This window comes from Balaenoptera musculus, chromosome 20 (assembly GCF_009873245.2).
Source record: "Balaenoptera musculus isolate JJ_BM4_2016_0621 chromosome 20, mBalMus1.pri.v3, whole genome shotgun sequence".
NCBI classification, from domain to species: Eukaryota; Metazoa; Chordata; class Mammalia; order Artiodactyla; family Balaenopteridae; genus Balaenoptera; species Balaenoptera musculus.
The window spans coordinates 51,474,272-51,502,237 of NC_045804.1; the positions used below are offsets into that span (position 1 = coordinate 51,474,272).

The following is a 27,966-nucleotide window of genomic DNA, read 5'->3' on the forward strand; positions in this document are numbered from 1 at the left end:
AGCAAAGCACGTCCACGTGGACAGTCAAGGAGTGACCAATAAGCCTGTGTTCTCGAGTCCATGTTCTAAGCCCAAGTCCATATTCTCCAGGTCGGCTTTGCCCATGGGCACTGAGAGGCTATTGTCTCCTAAGGATGTCTAAGCACCTGCCCTTACGGATGGAAGAGTGGGGCACCTTCCTTCTCAGAAAGCTCCCAGCCTTGCACTCCATTCTGACTGCATCTCTGTACCTGTGTGAGCAAGTGATCATTATTTGCTGACTGCTCAGCTTCCTTTCTTTTGGGGAATGATCCCTCCCCAAATCCATGTGGTTCTGGTGGGCTGTCAGTCAAGGCATCTAGGCCAATCAGACTCTTGGGATTTGGAACCCTGCCCAGGAATAGACAAGGATGGAGGTCTGGGGGGAACTGGGGGGAAACAGCGGGAAGAGAGACCAGCTCATGCTAATGATACGTCCATGCTCCCCTGGTCTCTGTTTAGTTCTAGGCCTGGATGTTCTGCTTCACCCTGATCTGTGTTTATTCAGTATCGCCTCAATACATTCCTTTTTTCTTAACTTTGTCTGGGTTCGCGCTTTCAACCAAAGAACTCTCACTGATACAAAACCTTACAAGATAATTGGCCAGGACTTCCCTGCGGTCCAGTGGTTAAGATTCTGCGCTTCCACTGCAGGGGGTACGGGTTCAATCCCTAGTAGGGAAAGATCACTCATGTTTCGCGGTGCAGCCAAAAAATAAGTTAATTTAATTTAATTAAAAAAAAAAAAAGATAATTGGCTAGCACTGCTGCTAGCCCATAAGGGGTCTTTGTGCCTTTAACCTTGTGGTTAAAAGGCAGCCCTTTTGAATAGATGTAGGGGTAGTTGACTTGGCAGAGAGCAGTACCTTTATGAGATACAGAACAAAGCACCTCTTCCTCCAGGCCACTGGAGCCCCCTTGGCGGGGCATGGCTTATTGAGCAGAATGCTGACTGGAGTTCAGTTCTCACTCACCTCCTTTGCTGCGTGCTCTTGTGCAGTGCCCATCCTGCACAACCTTACGTGGAGACTCTGTTGTCAGGTCTCCCACATTTCCCTTCGGCTCTTTCTCTTCCTTCTGCCTTCTAGTTTACCTCTTCTAGGCTTTTACTGTGGCAACATCAAGGCTGATAACAGCTATGTTTACTTTCATAGCTGTAGTTAAGTTTTCCGTGCTTTGTCCATCTGTTGATTCAAAAATTGAAACTCAATGAAGAGTGTTTACCTTACATACTGTGACTGTATAAATATCTTTCATTGCAGAGCTAGTAATCACTAACATATTTCCTTTCTTGAGGAAATGCTGTTGGACTAGTTTTAATTACCTTTTGAAAAAGAATATTTGATACACTCACGGGGTTATATGAAATATATGTTAGTTATAAATGATTCGAGTATAATGAATACCCGTGTACCTATTACCCAACTCAGGAACAAATTACGTATTGCCAATAACATGTTATGTACCAGTGTAACCCTCCCTGTCCCATTTCCCTGTCTCCCCTGAGAAATAGCCATGACTCGATATTTCATGTTTATCATTCCAGTGCTTTTTAAAACATGCCATGCAGTCATAAGAGTATGTATGCTTCAGCAATGTTTTGCTTAGTTGCCATTCCTTCCTAAGAGTATAAGAGTCATAAGTCATAAGAGTATGTATGCTTCAGCAATGTTTTGCTTAGTTGTGCTTGTTTATAAGAGTCATAAGAGTATGTATGCTTCAGCAATGTTTTGCTTGGTTGTGCTTGTTTATGAGCTCTATAAAAATGGAATCATATTTATGGTACAGTCTTCTGGGAGTTACATTCTTCAGGAAACCTATTTCCAAGATTCTTCCATATTGTTTTGTGTTGCTGTTAGAACGGCTTACTGTGATTAAACACTTTTAGGAACTCCGGGAAAAACTAAAACAGATCCAAGGAAGAAAACGCAGTCCTGATGGTCACCAGTTCTGCATGAGGGACGTTCCCGGTAGGCCCAGCCCCCATCCCCCCAAAACTGCTCCCTCAGTTTTGCATCAGAGTCATCCCAACCTGCAGCCAGGGAAGCTAGGGAATTTGCCCACCAATTCCCTATCTGTCATTAGTTCATAGGTCAGCCTCCAGACCCGGGTGACCCTGACCATGGCTGATGGGATGGCACTTGTCCCTGGCAGGGCCAGAGAATGTTTGGGCTTGGGACAGAGAGACAGCCCGTGGCTCTGGTGGCTAAGGACAGCCCGCGATGTAAGGGCCACATTTCTCACCATGTGGACCAGAGGAGGAGGTTGGTTTGCAGAGGAAGAGCAAGATGCTCAGGGAAGGGACTTCCCTGGTGGTCCAGTGGGTAAGAATCCTCGCTCCCAATGCAGGGGGCCCGGGTTTGATCTCTGGCCGGGGAACTAGATCCCGCATGCCACAACTAAGACCCAGCGCAGCAAAAATAAATTAATCAATTTAAAAAAAATATACTCAGGGAGGAGCAAGACCAGAGTCCAAGTGCTACAGTCTGAATATTTGTGTCCCCCAAATTCATATGTCAGGAAAGTAACCCACAAGGTGACAGTTTTAGGAGGTCGGCCTTTAGGCGGCTCCACTTTCATTAATAGGATTAGTGTCCTTATACAAGAGACCCCATAGAGCTCCCTAGCTCCACGTGAGGACCCAGCGAGAACTCAGTGACCTCGAATCGGGCTGTCACCCGACCATGCCGGCTATGGTGGACGGCACCATGATCTTGGACTTCCAGCCTCCAAAACTATGAGAAATAAGTTTCTGTTGCTTATAAGCTACCCAGTCTGTGGTATTTTGTTATAGCAGTCCAAACAGATTAAGACACAGAGGAAGAGTCCTCACAGGATTTGAATTCTGTTTTTTTTTTTAAATTTAATTTAATTTATTTTTTATACAGCAGGTTCTCATTAGTTATCTATTTTATACATATTAGTGTATGTATGTCAGTCCCAGTCTCCCAATTCATCACACCACCATCACCAACCCCCCACCACTTTCCCGCCTCGGTGTCCATATGTTTAGGATTTGAATTCTTGATCCCAACTATTCTGAGGTCCAGCTGGGCACGTGACATCACAATCCGTAATTAACTCCCCTTTGGCTTAAACTAATTTTGGTTCCTTTCCATCATTTGCAGCCACTCATCAGCAAGGATGCCTGCCAAACGCCTCTGTGTTTTTTGCTCCTTCTCTGTTTGCTAGTAAAAGAGTGCAAAACAGTTAAAACAACTTAACAATAATAACTCCACTTTCTGGGAATTTACTAAAGAGTGCTTTTTGTTCATTATCTTATTCCATACTCAAACCAAATCTAGATGAGTATTATTGTGCTGTGTTATAGATGAGTAAACTGAGGCATAAAGAAGCTATAGGGGGACTTCCCTGGCGGTCCAGTGGTTTAGGTCGTGGCGCTTTCACTGCCAGGGCCTGGGTTTAATCCCTGGTCACGGAACTAAGATCCTACAAGCTGCACCAAAAAAAAAAAAAAGAAGCTATATGAATCCTTCAGGTTCACAAGACCATTAAGAGGAAGGCCCGTTATCCATGCCTCTGCCTGCTGGACCCGAAAGCCTGCGTTCTTAACCTCATGTATCACTGTCTTTGCAAAGTGAACCACCTCTGGTGGGATCCAAACTCACATCTCAGATTTGAAAGGCTCCTTCCTCATGAGAATTCCAGAGGCTGACTGAGGTCTGGAAGGCGCGGTGACCAGGCTGCCGTGGGTGACTCAGATTTATTTTCCTATAGCTTGAAAGGGAGCTTAGAAAAATCTTCTCAGACTGTGTGACACCCCCATGTCCTCTCCTAATCCTATGTCCTTTCCCTTCTGGTGCTGAGAAAAAAAGAAGGGAAAAAGGTCAAAAGAGGGGAAGGAATGGCAACTGTGGACCAGAAGTGAGTAGAGGTGGGGGAAGTAGGGAGAAGGTTGGTGACACCCGTGGAAGGCATTTCCAAATGTCTCCCTGGGGACAAGCTCCTCTCCCTCCTCCTGCTTCATCAGTGAGCACTTGGGGGTGGGGTTAGGGCAGAGGACGTGGGAAGAGAAAAGGAGACCCTCAGTGACCCCTGCTCTTAGACGAAGGGCGGCATCAGACCCACAGTTCTGAGTTAAGGCCGCGGGAGCAGGGTTTCCAGAAAGAGTTGGAGGTGAAGCTGTGGGCCCCCTCCCCCATTTGACGTCCCCCCACCCCAGGAATATTCCATGGCAGTTAGGGGCCCTGTCCTGCTGAATGTGTTGTTCTTTCCCAGATCCCAGGCCCTGTGGTGGCCACTGCTCTGCCTGATGAAAATATTTAAATGATGAAGGACAACTGACCCTGGCAAGGGAAGGGGGAGATGGAGTGGAGGATAGGAGAGTCAGGGGGTGCTCAAGATGGGGACAGGGGACATTAGGGATGAGTTCCCTGGCTCAGGAGGAGAAAGCGATGAGCATCAGAAGCCTGGAAAGGGCTGGGAGGGCTGGGAAGCAGGAGGGGGTGGAGGTGAGCCTGGGACGAGATGAAGGGGTGCCGAAATGCGTCTCCACCCCCGACAGTAACAGGCAGGTGACCATGGGCCACCACGTGGAGCATCGCTGGGTCTCTCCGATGCCCCTGCAGTGGAGGATTACACGTAGCTCTCGCTGGATGTCGCAGGTGTTGGCCTCAGAGCTCAGCCTGATCGCCTTCATCCTGCTGCTGGTCATGGTCTTCTCCAAGAAATGGCTGTACCTCTCGAGGATCCGTTTCTACCAGCACTGGCCCATGAATGTTAGCACCAAAATCGACACGTCGGTTCACATGATGTCCCTGGGGCTCCTGCAGATCTGCAAATCCAAGAGCTGTTCCAACTCAGAGAATGGGAAAGGTGAGACCCTTGCTCTCCCAACCCACCCCAGGGCTCTAGCCTGCCTTGGCCTCGACATCTGTACCCCGGTATTCTAGGCCCCTCCCTCTGGTCATCCCCATGTTTTTGGCAGGTAAGATGGTTCCGCTGGCCCTGAGACCCCCAAGGATCATTTTTTCCTCCCCAGTCTGGCCAAACTGACTCTCCTGACCCAATGGAAAGTATCACCGCTTTTTGTTAAGTCTCGCAGCCAAGTCTGTGCTTACAGAAATGCATGAGGGGGCACGTGAATCACTCAGTAATGACACAATTCACTGTTATCCTGGGAGAAGAGCCCCAGGGAGGTGGGGATTTCCTTCCTCGAGGCTTGCATACCCAGAGCTTGAGGAGTCCCCAGAATGCTCTCTCCCAGGCCCACTTTCTCACCACTGTTCTTCCCTCCGGCCTCAGGCTTTGCTTTTCTGGGCCAGCTCTGGGTTTCCATGTCTGGTTACCTTGCTCCTTCCTTCCTGGAGTTCTTGCAGCTACTTCATTCCCTATTGTTGTTAATTTCATGTCTGCTGTTCCCTCACCTCCCAGGTTTGGGCCTCCTTTCTCAGCACCTGTGGAAAACAAGAGCTATTGACCCCTCAATTCCACTTCTTTACCTCGTTAACTTTTTTTTTTAAAGTTACACAGCTATTATTTACTTCCATTATGAAAGTAACATATCCTTATTCGAATAAATTTGGGGCAACAAAAGCTATCATTTATTGCACCCTTATTCTGTTTGCTTAATTTAACCCTCTACCAATTCTAAGAGCTAGGGATAACTATCCTTATATTACAGATGTGAAAACTGAGAGGTTACCTTGCTCAGGGCCATAAAGCTATTAGGTTGAACCACATGACATGGGCAATTTTTGACCTCTTTTCACCTGCAAAAAGAGCAAATTCATACGTATCAATCTAATAATGGAGGTTTACAATTAAAACTCAGGTGTGTCTGGCTCAAAAACTCATGTAAGCACCTACATGCGTTTTTGCTCTACAGGCTACTCAAAGACTGTCACTACTGGCTATTTATTTAGCACTCATTTTTTTCCAGGATTATTTATTTATTTGTGGCCACGCCATGCGGCATGTGGGATCTTAGTTTCCCGACCAGGGATCGAACCCGTGCCCCCTGCAGTGGAAGCGTGGAGTCCTAATCACCGGACTGCCAGGGAATTCCCAGGCTTCTTTTTCTAAAATTGAACAAGTTTTGAATGATTTTTACATAGTTATAGTCATTCTTCATAAATTATTTTATATCTTTTAAATTATCTTTATTATCTATTTTATATTATCTTGAAATTTATCTTTATCAGCTATAATAAACATTTCCCTGTTATGACTATACTATTCAACTTAATAGATTTATCACCTTTTACTTGACTATTTTATTTACCTATTCTTGGCAAATTTATTTCCAGTTTCATACTTGAGAAAAAAGGACCAACAAAGTTTGTTAATCATGAAGTTTTTTCTGTGTTTAGTATCTTTCGGAACAGATTTCCCAAAGTGGGTTTAGTGGATCAAAAAGTATAACTATTTTAAGGTTTTTAATAAAATTTTCCATGTTGCTTTCAAAAAGTATGATAATTTATGCTTCCACTAACAATGTATGAAAAGGCTATTTCATTGTACCTTTGCCAGCAATGACTATTAACTTTATTCTTTTTTAAAATTTTATTTTATCTAAGTACAGTTGGTTTACAATGTTGTATTAATTTATGCTACATAGCAAAGTGATTCAGTTTCATATTCTTTTTCATTTTCTTTTTCATATTATTTTCCATTATGACTATTAACTTTAAATACATGAATATATACTTTTTTTATTAAAAAAAGTTGCACAATTATTGTTGGAAATGCAGAAAGTTTAAGAAATAAAATAAAAACCACCTAAAATTTCTCCACGCAGATATAATCACAGTTGACATTGTAACAGATTTACTTCCAATCTTTTGTGTATCTATATAAAATAAATACAAATAAATATATATCTTTATTTTTATTTTAACAAATATATATTTTTAGTTTTTCAAAGTTGTAATGATTCTACATGCTCTGTGTTGCAAACTCCATCTTTCAGTGGTAAGCATTTATTTGTATCATAAAATAATTATACTATAACATCACCTATATTAAAAATTTGATTACATAGTATACAAACACAGGGAAAATTCAAAAAATACAACTGATTACATAGTGAAGTGAGCCTCCCACCTTTGGCTTCCAGGTTCCCTCCTTAGTTTCTTCTTAGAGACATTCTATTTAGAGACAAGGATCTATCATATCCTCATTTTTAGTGAACACATAACAATCTAATGTGTGGGTACCTGATAACTTATTTAACAAATCTATTGTTAGACATACAAATAACTCTGCAAAGAAGATCCCTGTACTTAAATTTTGATGCATATCTTGGATTATTTCCTTAACATAAATTCCAAGAGGATGCATTGCTGGGTCAAAGGGCTTTAACAATTTAGATGTTGGGGGGACAGTTTGTGCCAGGTCACCATCAGAAATGCTGCCCACCAGCAGTGTGTGAAAGCACCTCTTTTCTCTAAATCCTTTCCTACACTGGATATCATCAGTTTTGTTTTGATCTTTGCTAATTCGATAGATTAAAAAATCACATTCAATTTGCAGTTCTTTGTGTTGAGTTTCATGTCTTTATTGGACATTCGTGTTCTTTTGAGACTTGCAGTTCAAGTCCTCTGTCCAGTTTTTCTTTTGAGGTAATTAGTTTCGTATGGTTGGGATTATCGCACAATCTCCATATCAAGAATCTCTGCCTATTTAATAAGTGAAAGTGATATTTTATTGTTATCTCAAATGTGCATTTCTTTGGTTATCTACAGCCCTGAACATTTTCTCTTATTTGCTCATTCGATTATATTTTGTCTTTTGTGATTGTTTAGTTCATCCTGTTTTCTCATTTTCCCTAGACAGTTTTAAGCTGTGGACAAATCACTCAGCTTTCGGGGTGGCCAAGATAACCTTCTGCCTGGCCTTGGGGCTGGGCTTCATCTTCACCATCTGGTTGCACCTGCCGTACATACCTGGTCTTCAGAGATTGCCCTTCTTTGGCTGGCTTGGGACTGTCATGAGCTTCTTTGAAGGTGCCCCCAAGCTCTGGAAACGGTCCTTAGTTTCACCTAACTCACATCTTCCTGGCGCTTCTCCCTCTTCCTTTCTTTGGGAGTGGGGTAGGGGTTTTGTGGGTGGTGGGAGAACAGAACTGGTAGTCGTTGACTGAGAACTGAGTTCCATCATTTCCTGGTCACTGGCAAGGTGGAGGTGGAGGGGTTGATTCCCATGAACCTCTGGGGCTGCATGCTCTGTGTGAACTGATGGGAGTTGTGGTTTGTGGCTGTAGTTCAACAGATGAGGAAGAGTCCCTCTGGGATTCTTGGGTGAAAATAAGACCTCTTTGCTTCCTGTCTCCCAGTTTTCTTCACTTTATTCACCCTCATACTGTTCCCTATTAACGTCTGGATCTTCGAGCTGAAGAAGAATTTATCAATCCCCATCAGCTGGAGCTATTTCATTGGTTGGCTGGTGTTTATCCTATATGTCACCTGTGGTGAGTGGCCTGGAGGGCCCTGGGAAGCAGGGAACACGGGTGGGTCAGGGAAGAGAAAGTGTGGAGGGAGGAGCTGTCAATCCCCAGGGATAGGTTCTTAGAGACTCTTCTTCCCTTTGGCCTCACCCTGCTTTGCCACTTTCCTCGCACTCTCCAACTTCACTCTCCCCCATCCCCTTGTCTTTTCCCAGCGGCGCTCTGCTACTTCAACCATACAAGGTCCTGGTGTCTGATTCTGAGCCATCCCTCTGGCACCGTGTCCTCCAGCAGCTCCGTACACCAATCTGTGAATGAGCAAGTAGCCTCAAACATGGCTGTCGATCAGGAGGAAGTCCTGGACCCTGAGTAAAAGAAGGCATCTCTGTAATCTTTTCTGAACTGGCGCCAAGTTCTGTCCATTCATTTGAATCCCTCTCCCCATCCTTCCCCCTGAACTCTTGAGTAGGTTGGCCCTCATGACTGCAAGGAATTAGAGAGGGAGGATTTTAGGCCAGCTTTGCACACCTCTTCCTTGTTCCTGCCTTGCCTACAGCTGAGATGATGTGGAATAAATTGTCTGTCTCTTGTTTATCACGTCCTGCAGTTGCTGAGACAAGACAATAACTTGAAGAAGGAGAGGAAGGGAGAAAGAACAAGTTTGTTTCCCAGTTCTTCCCGCCTATAGGGGCCCTTTGGTCCCCAAACCTGCCCAACCTCTCTCACAGCACACTGTGCACAGGCAAACACCTCTGGAGTGCTAAGCCTCTCTAAACTTTGTTTCCCCTATCCCAGCATTCGTTATTAGTAGGTGGGGGAGTAATCAGGAGAGAGAGATAACTAATGAACCTGCTGGTTTATTTATCGTGAAGGGTTCAGGGCAAAATGGCTCCAGGGTAAGAAGCAGGATACACAAGGAGAGCACAGTAGGGGGTGTGGCTGTACCGGGTGCCCAGGAGCAATCCCACCCTCGGCGTCCAGCTCAGATGACTGAGAACTCACAAAGCTCTGTGCCTGGATACCACCAGCATCAACTAAAACTCCACCTCCACCACCACCTGCATCTCCTCCACCACCACCATCATCACCACCACCAGCACCGCCACCACCTTCACCATCTCCAGCACCTCCACCACCATCTCCAACACCTTCACCATCTCCAGCACCTCCACCACCATCTCCAACACCATCTCCAACACCTTCACCATCTCCAGCACCTCCACCACCATCTCCAACACCTTCACCACCATCTCCAACACCTTCACCATCTCCAACACCTCCACCGCCTCCAACATCCCCAAAACCTTCACCATCACCAGCTGCAACTCTTCCACCTCCACCACCACCATCTCCAACACCTTCACCACCACCCCCAACTTCACCGCCTTGATTCTCTGGCTGCTACAGCTTTCTACTCAATCTCCCATGTCCTCCACTCTGTAACAACAGGACTAAAACAGAGCAAGAAAGGAAAACAGTAAAATCAGGCCATAAGGTCAAAAGACAAGTTACATGAAGACATGTGACAGCTGGCTTGGGAGGTGCTAGCCATGACGATTGGGATTCAGGCATCTTGCACAGCAAGGCTGGTCTCCCATGACTGATCTGTATCAGGTAGTATCCCTCCAGATAGAGCCATGATGCCAGCAAGCCGGAGGAGTGCAGGGACAAATTGTGAGTGGATCTGGATATGTTAAAAATGTATGCATTATTAGGCTGAATCATATGATATTGCTGTTTCAGCAGTTAAATATTGGCAATTTCATATGATTCAACCTAATATATATGACTGATTTCTATTTTATTTGAGTCTTTTTTAAGATTCTTATCCTTACCATACCTGACCAGCAGTTGTGGATTTTCTAACCTAGTTACAAGCAAATATTCTGAGCAAAGAACGTAATACAGGGTCTTGAAAATTAGGCAGAACAGACATTCCACAAATCCCTATTCAATGTCCTCCTTATGCTCCTACCACTGGTAGCTAGCAAGGTTTTATTGGAGGACTTATTGAATCAGTCATCCTGGGGAAGGGACACAAAACATAGGGATGTCATGACTTCTGCCTTAGATATAGATAAAATCTAATTAGAGAAAGTGATTTTGTAATTCTGTAGGAGTCATAAACTCAAGTGCTTACAGAAGCTAGGCAAGTAACGTAAATAAATAAAGGGGCCACTCTTCCAGTCTATATGTAATTTTCCTCTTTCGATAAAGACCTGGTATATTATTTACTGCTGGATAACAAATTACCCCAGATTTAGCAGCTTAAAATAATAAATATTTATTATCTCACATGGTTTCTGGGGTCAGGAATCTGGGAGCAGCTTAGCTGAATTGTTCTTGCTCAGGTTCTCTCATGAGGTGATAGTCAAAGTGTCAGCTGGGTCATCTGAAGTCTTTTGATGTCATCTGAAGGCTTGACTGGGGCTGGAGGATCTACTTCCAATATGGTTCACTCATTGGGCTGCTGGCAGGAAGCCTCATGCCACAAGGGCCTCTTCATGGGCTGCTTCAGGGCTAGCTGCCCCCAGAGTGAACCATCTAAGAGAGCAAGCTCCAGTGCCTTTTGTGACCTAGTCTTGGAGGAAAAACACTGTCACTTTCATCATATTTCTATTTGTTGGAAGCAAGTCACTAGGTCCACCCCACACTCAAGGCGAGGGGAATTAAGCTTCACTTATTGAGGGGAAGAGTATCAAGAATTTGTGGGGGGACTTCCCTGGTGGTCCAGTGGTTAAGACTCTGTGCTTTCACTGCAGGGGGCGCAGGTTTGACCCCTGGTCAGAGAACTAAGATCCTGCATGCAGCCAAAAAACCCAAAAAAACAAAAAAGGAATTTGTGGGTATATTTTAAAACTACCAGAGTCTGCCTTCTGGTCACAAATTACTTACATTCCTCCCTCATGCCAAATATGCTCACCTATCCCAAGGTCCCCAAGCGTCTCATCCCATTCCAGCATCAACCAGCTGAAAGTCCAGACTCTTGCTGTGTTGTGAGTGGGGGAGTTAAGTCCCCTTTGTGGAGTCTTTGAGGATTATTCCAACGTGGCTGTGGCAGTGCCACCTGAGAGGCGTTAAGAAAGTAGAGGTCCTAGAAGAGGGGGGCACAGCATGCCACGCAGGAGCCACATGGGAGGAGCACCCAGGGAGCGGGCTCAACCAAGCAGATGGAGAGCTGAGAGCGAGAGTGAGGACCCATGGGCAAATGTCTTTACGGGGTCAGGGTGGAGTCCACAAGCAAAAGGCATGAGGGGATTTCATTGGTGCGTTTGAATGTCACTAGGTCACAGAGAGGGGAGACCAAGAAGGGGAAATTGTGCCAGGAACCAAACCAGCATGATCACACTGGTGCACCTGGTTACCTGGTGAGGCATCAGGGAAATATGAAGTTTCAAAATTTTACAATATATTTGCCAGTTGTTATGGGCTGAGTTGTGTCCCCCCCCAAATTCATATGTTAAACCCCTAATCCCCAGTACCTCAGAATGTGACTGTACTTGGAGATAGGGTCTTTAAAGAGGTGACTAAGTTAAAATGAGGCCATAGGGTGGGCCCTACTTGAACTGACTGGTATCCTTGTAAGAAGAGATTAGGAATAGAGACACCAGGGATGTGTGCTCATAGAAGAAAGACCATGTGAGGACTCAGTGAGAAGGTAACCATCTGCAAACTAAGCAGAAAGATCTCAGAAGAAACCAAACCTACGTACATCTTGATCTTGGACTTCTAGTCTCCAGAACTATGAGAAAATAAATTTCTGTTGCTTAAACTGCCCAGTCTGTGGTACTTTGTTATGGCAGCCCTAGCAAACCAATACACCATCTCAATCAAGTCCAGGTACAGATGAGGCTCTTTGGATGTAATTCCTTAAGTACAGCTCCTGAATACCTGTGAACTAGAGACAAGTGATCATCCCCTGCATACCCAAAATACAATGGTGGGACATGAGAGGAAGACAGGAGTCACTGGTTCATAGCAATTCTGAAATCCAGCTGGGGAAATGTTGAAATCTCCTTGATTAGAACTCAATCCTGGGACTTTCCTGGTGGTGCAGTGGTTAAGAATCCGCCTGCCAATGCAGGGGACACGGGTTTGCTCCCTGGTCCGGGAAGATCCCACATGCCGCAAAGCAACTAAGCACGTGCACCACAATAACTAAGCCCATGTGCCACAACTACTAAGCCCGAGTGCCTAGAGCCCGTGCTCCACAACAAGAGAAGCCACCGCAATGAGAGGCCCGCGCACCGCAACAAAGAGTAGCCCCCGCTCGCCGCAACTAGAGAAAGCCCGCGCGCAGCAATGAAGACCCAACGCAGCCAAAAAAAAGCCAGTCTGAAAAGGCTACATACTCTATCATTCCAACTATATGACGTTCTTGAAAAGGCAAAACTATGGAGACAGTGAAAAGATCAGTTGCCAGGCATTAGAGAGTAGAGAGGGAGGGACAAACGGGATTTTTAGGACAGTGAAACTATTCCATATGACAGTGTAATGGTGGACACATGTCATTTTACATTTGTAAAAACCCATACAATGTACACCACCAAGAGTGAACCCTATGTAAACTATGGACTTTGGATGATAATAATGTGTCAATGTTGGTCCAACAATTATAACAAACATACCACACTGATGCCAGATGTTGATGGTGAGGGAGGCTGTGTGTGTGTATGGGGGGTGGTGGTAGGTGGGAACTCTATGTACTTCGTGCTCAATTTTGCCGTGAGTCTAAAACTGCTCTCAAAAATAAATTCTATTAATTTTTTAAAAAGGAAAAAACCAAGTGTGAAGAAAGAGAGAATATAGAGTTTAATTTTCTACAATGGAGAAAACTCAAGGGTTATACTTTCCTGCCTCCACAGAGCATTTGACAGAAACAGGTTGAGAACCCTTGCTGTACAGCAAGGAATGTCATTGAAGGATTCAACCACCGGGAAGGAAGAATTGTTCTCTGTGGGGGACCACTGTTTGAGGGTGAAGCTTGGTCAGTGGGATAGAAACTGTCTGTGGTACTTGTGAGAATTCTGGCTCTGTGTCTGTTTATCTGCACAGGGATTTGTCAGACACTACGTTCTACTGAATCCCTGAAATATACTTACATACAGAGAGGAAAATGGCACAGGGGCTGGGGACTTTCAGTCACCTTTTGGGATCTGCAACCTGGGCGATGAAGACTGATTGCATGGGAATTCCCTGGTGGTCCAGTGGTTAGGACTCTGAGCTTTCACTGCTGGGGCCTGGTTTCAATCCCTGGTCGGGGAGCTAAGACTCCCCAAGCTGCATGACATGGCCATACTTGCATGGAATCCTGCTTCTGCAAGACTAAGAGTTACTGCCCTGTATCCCCATGTTCACAGGTCCCCAGGCCTAAGGACTGGTCACAAGAAGGCAAAGCTGTCTGTCCTCTTGGTGGGACTCTGACGATTAAAAAAAATTTATGGTGGGGTGGAGACATCATTTCAGAGTTACAGAAAAGTTGCAAGAACAGTACAAAGAATTCCTTTATATTCTTCACCCAGATTTCCCCAAATGTTAACATTACTACATTGCTTTTTCTCTCTCCCTCCCTCCCTCCCTCTCTCTTTCTACACACATGCACACACACACACACACATACACTTATTTTTCTTTACCATTTAAGTTGCAGACATGATGCCCCTTTCCCTCCCAATACTTCAGTGTGTATTTCCTAAAAACATTCTGGACATTCTCTTCCATAACCACAGCACAAGTCTCAATATCAGGAAATTAACATTGATATAATAATATAACATCAGATTTTTCCAACTGTCCCAGTGATGTCCACTGAAAAGAAAGTCCTGGATCACGCACTGAATTCATTTGCCATGTCTCTTTCACCTACTTTAACTGCAACAGTTTCTCAGTCTTTCTTTGTCTCCTAACATTGACCAGTTATTTCGTAGGATGCCCCTCCATCTGGGTTGGTTTCATGTTTCCTCATAATTACATTCAGGTGATGCATTTTTGGTAGAAACATCAGAGAAATGTCGTTGTGTTCTTCTCAGTGCATCATATCAGGAGGCGCCAGTAGTTGTACCAACAATGGGGATGCTCATTTGATCACTGCGTTAAGGTGGTATCTGCCAGGTTTTTCTACTGAGGATCTTACCAAGTCTATTTCCCCTGTAAGAAGTCCTCTGATGCAAAGGAGGCAGAATGGAGAATGTTCACTGGTGAACTGCAAACAGTCCTTCAAAACTCAGCTTAAGTGACCTTTGTGTGGATCCCTTGTAAATCTTTGCTTTGTGCCCTATTTCAGCATTTAGCACTCTCTATCACGACCGATGACTTGATGGTAAACCAGCATGATGCCTGGCACATGGTTGGTGTTTATAAATGTCAAATGGATGGACGAAAGAGATAGGCTAGAGAAGTGGGTGGGTGAGGAGAGATGGAAGAGGGAAAGCCAAGACTGATAGATTTCAAGGAGGCTCCCTCCCTGGTACAGAGAATACCTGCATCTGGAGATGCGGAAGGGTGGCAGCTGCCAGGGGTCAGGACTGGTTCCCTCCACTCCACTGAGGGCAGAGACAGTGTTTCAGGGTTATTACTGGTGATGTGCGTTAAGTGTTGAGGCAAGATCCTAGGGGTCCCTGCAATTAAGGCAGCCATTTCCAGGATTCCTGTCACTGCATCAGGAGAAAGGCATAGGGAAAGGGGACATCCTCCAAAGAAGAGCAAAGAGGGGGGCAAACACCTGGTCACTGCATGACCCACCTGCGCAAAACCCAAGGAGGAAAGGCTGATAAGAGGCTCATCTGCTAGTTATGTCAAGGGAAGTGTCTAAAAGTGAAAAGAGATCCTAGACCAGCGGAGAAGTTATTCTGAACAAGGAGCTACTCGACAGAAAGGATGTACCAGTTCAAATTAAATAGAACGGGAAGATTCTACAAAGGAGACTTGGGGAAGCAAAAGACAAAATGTCAGGACCAAATTTCAAATGGAAAAAGAGAAAATATAATTCGATCTAAACCAAAAAATACATATATTTAATCAATTATAAATAAGAAAAGTAGACCTAAGATAAATGCCTCTGTAAAAGGCAAAGCCTCATATTAAAGCGGAAAGCCAATTGGCTCAGGAAGCTCAGATTTCCTGTCCACTTTGTTTGCTAGGAAAACACAGCAGAGCAGACCATCTGGGGTAATTAATTCTAGGGTAAAAATGTCAGAGCCTGGGTAAACAAAGATTAGTGCCAAGATAACAATGATAAAGTGGAACCAGGAACCAAAAAAAGAAACCAAGTTTCAATAATTCAAAGGAATAGAATTTTGGATAAAATTCAGAAGAAGATTCCAGGGACAAACTTATTCTGCCATTGGCTAACTTGGGAACAACAGAGGGTTCTTACTCTTGTATATTTCAAAGTATCTCAGGTTTCAAATCAATTTCTGGAAAATTTCTCCAAAACAAAAGGAAAGATGTGTAAATCACATATTTAAAAAGGGCTCCCCTCCCCACCAAAATGTTTCCCCTTAAAATTCTATTGATACAACCCAAAGCCACCAAATCTGAAAAGGTTAAAATAACTGTGCAGAGGTAACTGGCCCACACAGTGTTGAAGCTCACCTTGGCAAACCATGCTTTAAATGGTCTGTTGCACAAATGTCCAGAAAGCATGCAGAATAATTTGGAAGCAAGAGTTTAAGTCTGAGCTTCTCAGACACCTCCCCCTTCCTGTCTCAGAGCTAACTAATGACATTCCAATGTGTAGCCTCAAAAAACTACCGGGAATAGAATCTCAGAAATATCAAAAGAAAATGTTTTTTCTTCCCCTACAGCTGCAAAAAAGCAGATTCTATTCCACAATATTAGGCTAGTTTTGATAAAGTCGTAAGTGGAACATATTCACTAAAGCATCAATCTCTGAGTCTCCCATCTTCTCTCAAAATATTTGCAAACCATATATCTGATAAGGGGTTAATATTCAAAGTATTTAAGGAACTCCTTCAACTCAAAAGCAAAAAAACAAATAGACCAATTAAAGAATAGGCAAAGGGGAACTTCCTTGGCAGTCCAGTGGTTAAGACTCTGCGCTCCCACTGCAGGGGGCACGGGTTTGATCCCTGGTTGGGGAACTAAGATCCCACATACCACACAGCAGATATCACCTCACAACTGTTAGGAATGGTATTACTAAAAACAAAAGCTAAGTGTTGGCAAGGATGTGGAGAAACTGGAACTCTGGTACAGTGTTGGTGGGAATGTAAAATGATGCAGCTGCTATTAAAACAGCACGGAGGTTCCTCAGAAAATTAAAAATAGAAATTAAGAAAACATAATCCAGCAACCCCACTTCTGCATATTTATCCAAAAGAATTGAAATCAGGATCTATATTTGCACATTCATGTTTGCTGCAGCATTATTCACAATAGCCAAGATGTGGAAACAATCTAAATATTTACTGACAGATAAATGGATAAAGAAAATGTGGTATACATATAATGGAAGTTTATTCAGGCTTAAAAAAGAAAAAATCCTGCTATATGTGACAACATGGATGAACCTTGAGGACACTATGCTAGATCAGATAAGCCAGTCACTGTGTGATTCCACTCCCACTCACGTGAAGTATTTTTTAAAATAGTCAAACACATAGATGTGGAGACTGAATGGTGGTTGCCAGGGGCTGGGAGGGAGGGGGAAATGGGGAGTTGCTATTCAAGGGGGTATATAGTTTCAGCTATGCAAGATGATTAAATCCTAGAGATCTGCTATACAACACTCTGCCTATAGTCAACAATACACTTCAAGTTTGTTAAGGGGGGTAAATCTCATGTGAAGTGTTCTGACCACAGCAGAAGTGTGTTTGAAAACCAGAGTTCCTCTGTCCACTGCACTCCTGAACCACCCCGGGGGGGCAGATGGAGAACCGAGGTGCATTCAGCCTTGAAGGGCTTGGAATGTGGCTGGACGTGTGAATAGGCAGAGGGCACTGAACCTTGTGCCAGTGGCAGAAGCCAGGAGGGAGGACCCAGTCCAGCATGGACTCGAATAGGACTTGCCCACGTTGGCTACTTTCCTGCCTCCAAATCTCTTTTTTTTTTTTTTGCAGGAAAGGACTTGCCTTAGTTTGGCTGGTCATCCTGGGTAGAGACGGAGCTCTGTGAAAGCTCCCTAAACTGGAGGGAAAACAAGCCCCTCCCCCCATGCCCATCCTCTCTCACACACCTTATCACAATTGGGATTATTATTATCATCGTCCCCATTTTACAGGCGAGCTTTGAGCTCAGGGGATTTGTTCAAGGTTACGTATCAAGTTTACAGGCTTGAGCCTGTGGGAAAAAAATGCTGCAGGATCCTTGCTTCACTGTTAAGTCAAATCATCTTTAGCCCATTCTCCATTTACGTTTCCTAGTAAAATTGAGTTCCATAGGCCATATAACAGAATTCCAGAGATGAGCCTTAAAAAATGTAAGTCTTCATAATTAACAAAAGGAGCCTCAGTAAGATATGGCAACATTCCCTCTCTCCTGGGGACGATGTGGAAGGAGAGACACTGTTCTGCATTTTAAAACCAAGCCAAGGGGAATTCCCTGGCCGTACAGTGGTTAGGACCCCGCCAAGACAAACAAAGCAAAGCCAAATAATCTAGTCAGACAAGGTATTAAATTAAGATCTTTCTCAAGAATTGATATTGGAGATTTGTATGAATGTTTGTAACTGGTAACTCATTTCTTCTGTTTTCTGTTAAAATAAATCTGCCCTTGTAAGTATCATTTAAACAGGGGGGTTTTGTAAGTCTTCTAAGACTTTGGAAGTTGTTGCCATACCTCATAAAAACTACCTCTTAAAAAACTGTCATACTGATTGGCTGCTGCTATATGGGTTGAACTGTGTCACCCCAAAGATGCTGAAGTCCTAACCCCCATCCCCTGCCCTGTACCTGTGAATATGACCTTATTTGGAAATGGGGTCTCTGCAGATGATCAAGTTAAAGTGAGGTCATTAAGGGTGGGCCCTAATCCACTATGCTAAGGGGAAATTTGGACACAGAGACAGACACTCAGAGGGAAGGTGATGTGAAGACGTAGGGAGAATGTCATCTACAAGGCAAGGAACACCTGAGGCCGCCAGAAGCTAAAAGAGGGGCCCGGAACAGATTCTTTCTCACAGCACTCAGAAGGAACCAACGCTGCTGACATCTTGGTCTCAGACTTATGACCTCCAGAACTGTGACACAATAAATTTTTGTGCCACTCAGTTGGTTACAGCAGCCCCAGGAAATGAAAACTGCTGTCCTGAATAGAGTATAACCATTACTGTAGTTCCTTATCAGTCAGATATCTGTTAAAACAAGACAGTATCACTACACATTTTTCTCCTCTTCCCCATGCATGGTAGAAAAAATAAAAACCCTCAAATAACTTGAATCTGTTTCATATAAATGGACAGCCCTGATCTGATTACAAGTCCAGCATGCTTCCAATCCCACCACAGCTGCACCAGGGCACAGCTACCTGTTTGTTTTTCTTCTGCAGTTAACCTCTGCTCTTTCCTATTGGCTGCTCTTCTCATTAATTTGTAAGTGCTCTTTTAAAAATTAGGTTCTGTGGACAAAGAATGCCGCCTGCAATATCAGTAAACAAAGGATGTTGTGACCATCAAGTCATGAGCCCCTGCAGCTGCCCATGACTGCTCACCCTGAGGAGAGTCAGGATGGAGAAAAACAGGATACTGGTCCCTAGTTAAGATGCATATCAAAGGGATAATTTCAATAAGCCCAGACTCTTGCATCTTCCCATACACAGAAAAGTGCTAAATTCATTAACTTGAGATGTCTGTTTTTTAAAAAAAAATTAGCAGTAATCTTTTGATGTTCGATTACCTGTTTTGGGTTTTTCTTTTCTCTTTCCTTTTTTTTTGCAAAAACTGCTATATATCCTGGCTCCTCCCTTACCTCTTTGGACCAGTCCCTCCGAGCTATCTGAGAAGCTGTATCCCGGGCTTAAGTCCTCAGTAAGTCTGCTGAATAAACCATAATTCTCAACTTTTAGGTTATGCATTTTTTTTCAGTTGACAGTCCCTTATGTCTGTTTTAGATGTTGCAAATATTTTCTTCCAGCCTGTCATTTACCTTTTCTCACTTTTTTAAAGGTATTATTTTTCATAGATATTTAAAATTTTTATGTAGCCAAGTATAGTAACCTTTTCTTTCATGGCTTTCTCCATTCCAAGATCCCCCAAATCTCCTTTTTCCCCAATATTTTTTAGTTTTGTTTTTTATATTTAGGGATCAGACTTCATTTTTTTTCCAGTTAGCTATATGATCCAGCACCGTTATTTTTTTTTAATTGAGGTATAACTGACCAGCACCATTAACTGAATAATACAACCCCTCCCAGTTGTGAAATGCCCCTTTTATCATAAATTCCTAGAGGCATGGGTCTGTTTCTGGCCTTTATTCACATTCTGACTTCATCTGCCTTTCTTTAGCAACAGGCCACAGAAATGCATATGCAAAAATACAGGAATGGCCCAGATGGTGGCCAAGTGTAGAACGCAGGCCTGCCTCCTGGGGGTTACCACTTGGTCCTCTGCTGCCCTGCAAAAATGCGGGGGGCCAGATCTTCCAAGTTTTCAAGAGGTGCTGGACATCCAGATTTCTATATGAAATCTTCTGTTTTGAAAGTGATGGCAATTAATTTTTTTACATTTAAAAAACATTAAGTGGACAAAATATATATGCAAATTGAAAGCAGTCAGTTCTGTTCCAGATGCTGAAATGTGTTAATGCAGAGTAAGGCTGGACTGGGTCTGGGTGTCCACTCCAGCTCTCTCCACTGCCAACCCTAAAGAGCAAAGGAGGAAGACTGATGCAGCAGCTCCAGAAACCTAGGTTATTTGTGGCCACCCCCTGGGAAAGGCAGTAGTGTCGTGCCTCATCTCACCTCTCACCCACACGAGTTGATGATGTGGTTCCTGGTTTGCTCCGCAACCAGGAAGTCAGCATGGGGGGAGGGCTGGCACCATCAGTCAAGTTGGGCCTCCAAGGCCCTGCTAGCCTGAGTGATATAGAAAGGACGGAACGTGAGGTGCTGGCCAAGGATAGAGCAAGATTCTGGTCCCCCCAAACAAGCTGGAAAGTGATATCATCTCCTTTCTAATAATAATGCAGCCTTCCTGGATATCCAGCTTAACACTGTTTAATCAGCAAAAGAATGGCAACAGAGATCTCCAACTCTCACAAAGAGGATAAGATCTGCTGATAGCAAGGACAACTCACATCTAGAACTTCACATGCATTATCTCACTGTCTTTCACAATGACCCCATGAGGTAGGCGCCATCAGGACTGTTCTTGCCTCTTTCAGAAGACGAAACCAGCGCCAGGGGCAATCAGAATGGTTTTGAGATGGCTCTAGGATAGGCAGGAAGAATGAACGGGAGAATAAGGGACTGCAGGCCCCTTCTCCTTCCCAGTGTCCATCTCTGAAGAATCATTTGTTCACTCAACAAATCCTTACTGAACACCTCCCATGGGCTATGTACTCTTCCAGGCCTTGAGAATACAGCAGTGCACAGATCCTGGGTATTACTCTTCCCTTTACTCTGAACTATGACCCAGACTGGCCTTTGCTCTATTCTTCTCTGGTTGGAGCAGTGACCTCAGGCCAACTTTTGCATTTTGCTCCGGAGTCCTTAGTTGTTTCCCTGCTACTGGTCACTTCCTGGAATGCACTGACCCTTTCCAAGAATACATGTTGTGCTGTGCCTGAAGCATAGAAAACTGGCAGACTCAGACCCAAATCCCAGCCATGCCTTAATTTTGACCTATTTTTAAAATATGTTTCAGACACATCACACAATAATCCCTGTGGGTGCCATTCTGAGAGCCGGCATGGTATATCAGGTTTCTCTTGAAGCAGGAAACTTGATTGCCTGGTGGGGCAGGCAATCTCTGGGGCATGTTAGATCAACCTCTTTCTTCTCGTTATTTGTCCTTCACCTACATCTTCTTCTCTGATGCCCCCATCTTTTGGGTTATGTGTCTAGAAGCAGGAACAGGCACTAGATATATGTAGGGCAGTCCCACCAGCTCTACAGGCCTCAGACCCCATCAGTTCATGTTCTGCAGGCAAACATACTCTTCCACTGACTGTAGTTGGTAGAACTGCAGCCCTCCAAAAAGATACGTCCAAGTCCGAACCCCTAGCACCCGTGAATGTGACCTTACTTGGAAAAAGGGTCTTCACAGATGAAATTAAGGATCTTGAGGGACTTCCCTGGTGGCAGAGTGGTTAAGAATCTGCCTGCCAATGCAGGGGACACGGGTTCGATCCCTGATCCTGGAAGATCCCACATGCCATGGAGCAACTAAGCCCGTGTGTCACAAGTACTGAGCCTGTGCTCTAGAGCCTGTGAGCCACAACTACTGAGCCCATGCGCCACAATTACTGAGCCTGTGTGCCACAACTACTGAAGCCCACACACCTAGAGACCGTGCTCTGCAACAACAGAAGCCACGGCAAGGAGAAGCCCACACACTGCAACAAAGAGTAGCCCCCGCTCGCCGCAGCTAAGAGAAAGCCCACTCGCAGCAACGAAGATCCAACGCAGCCAAAAGTAAAATAAATTAATTAATTGAAAAAAAAGGATCTTGAGATGAGATCATCCTCAATTAGGATGGGCCCTAAGTCCAACGACATAGATTTGGTGTCCAACAGTGTCCTTGTAAGAGACAGAAAAGGAGCACACAGACAGACAGAGGGGAGAAGGCCACATGAAGACCCACGTGCAGACGAGGCAGAGACCGGATCTGTGCTACTCTAAGCCAAGGGATGCAAGGACTGCCGGCAGCCACCAAAGGAGAAAGGCATGGAATGGATTCTCCCTCAGAGCCTCCAGAAGGGACGAACCCTGCCAACACCTTGATTTCAGACCTCTAGCCTCCAGAACTATGGGAGAAGAAAGTGCTGTTGTTTTAAGCCTCCACATTTGTGGTAATGTTTTATGGCAGCCCGAGATCAGAGACCCAAGTTGCTTTCCCCCTGTGAGCCAGGACTACCATGGACAGCTTTCCTGAGAGTGTGGCCTTCATTCCTTTCATCCTTTCATTGGGCCTTGGCAACAGTTCTCAGGTGGCTACACGGTGCCCAGAGGCAGGTGTCTGTTCACCAGCAGAAGAGACCTGGGGCCCCTTGGGAGGTGCTCGGCTCTGCAGCTTCGGGAGGAGTGGGATTGACGTCCTCGTCCATGTCAGATCGGTCTGCTCCGACCTCAGCTTTTTCTTCCTGCCTGATCCAAAGGCTGCTTTCTAGCTGTTCTTCAGCAATTTCTAGTTCTTCTTCTGTTTGTAAAACAGCCACGGTTTCCCGGGGTAAGTGTGAGGAATAGAGTCCAAATTTGGCTTTACAACCAAACATCGCCTCATATGGACTTTGCTGCAAGGAAACATCAAAGGCCTGATTCCTCCCCATCTGCATGAATCGCAGGCCTTCGGCCCAGTGACGTGAACGGTTACTCTGCATCCAGGCACTCAGCATGTTCTTGACATCACGGCTTGCTCGCTCCAGGGAGCCCTGGCCTTGGCCAGGGTGGTACTTACCAGGGACAATCTTTAGGTCTGGCCATACCTCATTGAGCTCATTGACAACCTGGTTTGTGAACTCCAAGCCACTGTCAGATTCTAACATGGTGGGTGTACCAAGAACTGTGAAAATATCCAACAGGACAGCGACCACCTCATGGGCCTGTTTGGCCTTTAATGGCCGTAAAATAATAAACTTGGTCAAGTGGTCCTGGTAATATAAAATAAACTTGAACTCACCATCAGCATTTGACTGCATGTCAAGGATTTCAACTTGGCATCTGGAGTCAATGTCCTTAAATGGCATGGGCTTGGGTGCGAGGCCTCTCTTGGATACTGGGTTCTTCTGGTGGCACTGTTTACACAGAGTCAGATATAAGACAATGACTTCTTTGGTGACATTCCCATATTTTCCTTGCAGCTCCTTGAGCATGCGTGTCCGCCCGCCGTGGCCAATACTGAGATGTGTGTCGTGAAGAATATCAAACAGCTCTTCCTTGTGTACGTAATACCGTATTCGATCTTGTTCTCCATGAGTAGCCTCTATTAGTTTCTCTGTGCCCTGTACAGAGATCACGTCATATTTTGCTGCACGGCGATAATCACGTGATGACTTCCTCCCCTTCTCCTTAGCTTCCTTCACTTCCTTTATTGTTTGAAAGTACTTTTCTTTGGAAAACACCTTGCTGTTGTAACTTTTGCTTTCCACTAACTTTGTCACGCTGATGAGAAACTTTTCTCTCATGTTACTTATCTCCTTTTCCATTTCACTTGGATTTGAAACACCAGGGGGATCATTTCCAGCTCTCTGTGGCATCATGGAGAACTGTAAGAAGGATCCTAAGAAAGGCAGAAAGAAACAGAACAAGGTTAAGTTTGCTGATATTCCATCTGGAAGACTTTCCCTTCAAAGTTCCTCATTAACTCTTTCATCTGATTTTTGAACACATGGAAGAAAGATTACTAAGGTAATGGTATAAAGCAATAACAGAATAAAGATAACTAGAGGGACTTCCCTGGTGGCACAGTGGTTAAGACTCCGTGCTCCCAATGCAGGGGCCCCGGGTTCAATCCCTGGTCAGGGAACTAGATCCCACATGCATGCCGCAACTAAGAGCTTGCATGCCACAACTAAGGGGCCCACCTGCCGCAACTAAGATCAGGCACAACCAAATAAATAAAGAATAAAGATAACTAGAGGGCCCACTGGGCCCATTCAAAACCAGAGAATGTCAACAGAATTTTAAATCAGCAAGATATATATACAAATATGTAGCAATTTTTGACTTTAGGCAAACAGAGTAAATAATAAAACTGTTAGCTCAAACAGTGAAACCTAATTAACTTGTCTTTGCTAACTGAAGAAGAGAGGATAAATGGAAATGCCTACCGCAATAATAGGCTGATATCTCATCCTCCATTCCTTTTAAAATAATATAAATGGGAGAACGTTGCTAGAAGAAACCCACATAACAATAGTAAATTGTGAACTTGAAGTTAGCACCAGAGAGGGCTTTTTAGCTTTCCCACAATCAACTTAATTTCTTGTGGCTGAAGAGTCAGTCCTCATTTTAGGAGACTCAAGGAGAACGCGGTGGGATTTTTTTGGGCTTCTTTTGGCCGCACCACATGGCTTGCAGCGGGGTTGGGGAGGGAGGGCGGGGGGATCTTAGTTCCCTGACCAGGGATCGAACCCGGATCCCCTGAAGTGGAAGCGTGGAGTCCTAACCACAGGACGGCCAGGGAATTCCTGGGATATTTTTAAATGATGGTTTTCCCCATGGATTGTACACAGGATTAGTAAATGAAGACAAGTCCTTACCCTGAGGGACTGGCTTCTTGCAACTGTCCAGCATTGTGTCCCTGCTGCAATCCTTCTGAGAGGCCTCTTGACACTTCCAATCTCTGGTCACATCCTCAAATGTCACAGCCTCCTGAAATGATGCCAGCTGCTGCCACAGGGGCGGTTCTGTCTCGGGTCCTGGGCTAAGGAGTAGCTGCAGCAGGACTGGGAAAGAGACAGTGGAGGTACTGGGAACAAAGGCGCGCCCACATGCATGACTGAATGTCAGTCACGTGAGTATTACACAAAGAAAAGATAACAGAGGGAGAGGAAAGGTCTCATGTCCAGCAAGATGAGTCCAGCTACGTGGGTGAGGAAGAGGGGTTTTGTCCTCCTGGGAGGTCTGTAGGCCTGACCTGTTTTGACACTGCCTGAGCTGGAGCCCACATATTTCCAGAATGAAGCAGAGAGTCCAAGAGAACTTGAGCATTCCAAGGCCGGGAGACACTTTCAGGTACAGGCCTGATGGTTCTGAACAGAGGCAGCAGGGCCTGTTTCCAGAAATGAAAAGATTACATCTAGGGACATAGAGATATGTCAGGAGATTATCATGCCAAAGAGATACTCGAAATGGAGGCCACACTCCACCAAGATTGGAGAATTCCTCCGGAAGAGAACTTGATACTCAGGTGTCTAAACTGAGGTTCCTTAGTTAGAACAACTCTGGAACACAGGATGGTGATGAGGCCAGGGGAAGAGTTCATGTGATGATCACAGGAATTCCAATAATCTTAGGAAAACAAGATCCCCGAGATGCCAACCATCAGATGAAGAGCTGAGGGGTAGGGCAGAATCCTGAGAAGCAGAGAAAGATGGAAACATTTTTTAAAAAATATATATATATTTTAATATTTATTTATTTGTTTGGCCGTGCTGGGTCTTAGTTGTGGCACACGGGCTCTTGGTTGTGGCATGCATGTGGGATTTAGTTCCCTGACCAGGGATGGTACCCGGGCCCCCCGCATTGGGAGCGTGGAGTCTTAACCACTGGACCACCAGGGAAGTCCCGATGCAAATAATTAAAAGCTCTGAGCAAGAGTCTCAGTTAAGCTGAGCCTGCTTCCAGATCCTGAATATCCTCCACTAAAAAGGCTTTGAATTCCCTCGACTGGCATCACTGGTTAACCATGGAACATTCCTGATTCTAAAGACACTGCTGACTGTAAAACCACTGACATAATGACAATTTTCCTTTGAGAGGAAAAACTGAGGCCCTATATTAAATGAACATATCCAGATTTTTTTTTTTTGCCACGCTGCGCGGCATGCGGCATCTTAGTTCCCCAACCAGGGATTGAACCCGTGCCCCTTGCAATGGAAGTATAGAGTCTTAACCACTGAACCGCCAGGGAATTGCCCACACATCCAGATTTTTTAAAGGTGAAAAATATGCATTTCAGGATCGAAGAAACAGAATGTTTATCATATGCTCTTTCTTTAAGCCTGAGCTAAAGGCCCTCTGTGCAAACTGACATTTTTAAAGGCTCTGAGAAGTCCTGCAGTAAATAAACCAGTCTGTTTCATCCACCAGTCCCATATAATCATTGACATGGGGCTTTGTTTCCCAAGGAATATGTATTATCATCCCACAGTCCTTAGAAGAAACTTGAAACCACAAGATATTCAATGGGATCCAGGAGAAGCACCTTCCAGACTTCTCACTGAAACCAGCATCTCTCAGAAATTGGCTGCACTGGCTGCTATTTGAGGCCCTTCAGGGAACTACATGGGAAGGAAAGGCCTCATCTCCATCCTATAAAAGAATGAAGAAGACACGCTAGAAATAGTTTATAATCAAAAGATGGAAAAATCTCAGTCTTTAATATGAGAACTGGTCCTTACCCTATACCATGAAATTCTAAAGCACAGCCCGAGTCACATTTGGCTAATAGACGGATGTTGGTTGGTCTACCCAGTGTTTGTGCTTTAAAAATTGAATGGTTTACCTATATTTACAGACTGGGGAGTTCATGTAAAAATCTAGATTTCTGGCTTTCATGAAAAATGGGACGATGCAGTCATACTGGGAGCTTTGTTACTTGGCAACAACTGGCTGGAGTGGGGAGGCAGCCACTCCCTTTAGATAGTCCACACTCTGTTTCCCACAGTCTTTAAGCCAGCTACTAACTATTCACCTTAGCTGCCCACCCCTGTAGTTACCTGAGTTTGCAACACCTGTTCTAAAGCAAAAGGAAAGAAACGAGGCCCCAAAGAAAGATGGCCCACTTCCTGGTGTGATCTGTGCTGGTGGGCTGATAAATGAGCTTGTTTAGAGAAAACTGGAAAGATCTTCCTTCCTCACCCACCTGCGAGTCTTTGCTTTGGCTGTCCCGGACCTGGAACAGGTTCTTCCAAATCACACCCAGCTCAAATCAGCATCCTTCCTGATGCGCTCCAGCTGACTGCCATCTCTCCAGCCTCTGAACAGCCCGCACCACTCATGGAGCGCTTTGCATTTTCAGTCGACTGGTTCAAGTGTACAAATCTAGAAGGCAAGGGCTGAGGCTTCTGCCTCGCTGTATCCCCTCAGAGAGCCGATGAATACAGAGCTGAGACGAAAGATGTTCAAAGGGCATTTGTCAAGCACTTGGCTTACAGGTATAGAAGATAGGCACTGCAGAGGCATGGTAAGTCAATTTCTGACGCTATCATTTACTGTGTGAGTAGGCTGGGCAAAGTTACTGAGGCTTCCTTTTCCGCAACTATAAAATGGGGAAAATACCACTCTCCATCACAACGAGTTGTTGGGAAGACTCGGTGATAATGCAGATAATGCACTTAGTGCAGTGTCCCCACACCTTCCACAATACAAACTCCCGATTATTCCCGAAAACCTGGTTCGGGCATCAAGTCTTTGGCGCCGTCCTGAGTCCCGCGGTCTCGGCACCACCGCGCCAGGCTCCACGCGGGTTCAGCCTGCTAGTCGGGCCCGCCCACTCCTCCGAGGGCAGCCAACTCCGGAGGAGGAGTGAAATGAATTAGCCAGGCCAGCGGGAAGAGAGGCCGATCCGGGTGGTTTTGCAGGAGAGGGAGGTCCGGAAGGTAAAAGGAATACGCCAGGGCCGCAGGGTCGGAAGCCCGCCCCACCCACGGCCGCGTCCGCCCGCGCCGCCCGGTCCCCTCCCGCCCGCGTGGGCCCGCGGC

General features: G+C 45.0%; 2 protein-coding genes across 7 annotated transcripts; one reads left to right on the top strand and one right to left on the bottom strand.

The window, feature by feature from the left end:
• Nucleotides 1-3,754: 3,754 nt before the first annotated feature.
• Nucleotides 3,755-27,956, bottom strand: KRBA2 (KRAB-A domain containing 2). Of its 6 annotated transcripts, none has more exons than XR_005017839.1 (6): nucleotides 27,129-27,956; nucleotides 7,926-8,790; nucleotides 5,684-5,750; nucleotides 5,328-5,435; nucleotides 4,719-4,813; nucleotides 3,755-3,841 (listed from the first exon to the last, which is right to left on the bottom strand). XR_005017839.1 is itself a non-coding variant. In XM_036837430.1 (4 exons), exons 2-4 carry the CDS (start codon nucleotides 24,833-24,835, stop codon nucleotides 20,451-20,453), a joined length of 639 nt encoding a protein of 212 aa, XP_036693325.1. In that variant the 5' UTR covers nucleotides 24,836-25,617; nucleotides 27,129-27,956; the 3' UTR covers nucleotides 19,481-20,450. The 6 variants fall into 6 exon arrangements, 4 of the variants coding, with proteins under 4 accessions (XP_036693325.1, XP_036693323.1, XP_036693324.1 ...); XR_005017840.1 differs by lacking the exon at nucleotides 27,129-27,956 and adding an exon at nucleotides 23,220-23,351; XM_036837430.1 differs by lacking the exons at nucleotides 3,755-3,841; nucleotides 4,719-4,813; nucleotides 5,328-5,435; nucleotides 5,684-5,750; nucleotides 7,926-8,790 and adding exons at nucleotides 19,481-20,455; nucleotides 23,220-23,819; nucleotides 24,802-25,617.
• ODF4 (outer dense fiber of sperm tails 4) lies at nucleotides 3,839-9,336 on the top strand. The gene is given in 4 exon segments (XM_036837431.1): nucleotides 3,839-4,495; nucleotides 4,497-4,854; nucleotides 8,315-8,449; nucleotides 8,641-9,336. Coding segments are annotated over 4 exon segments (783 nt in total). The 5' UTR covers nucleotides 3,839-4,381; the 3' UTR covers nucleotides 8,817-9,336.
• Nucleotides 27,957-27,966: the final 10 nt, after the last annotated feature.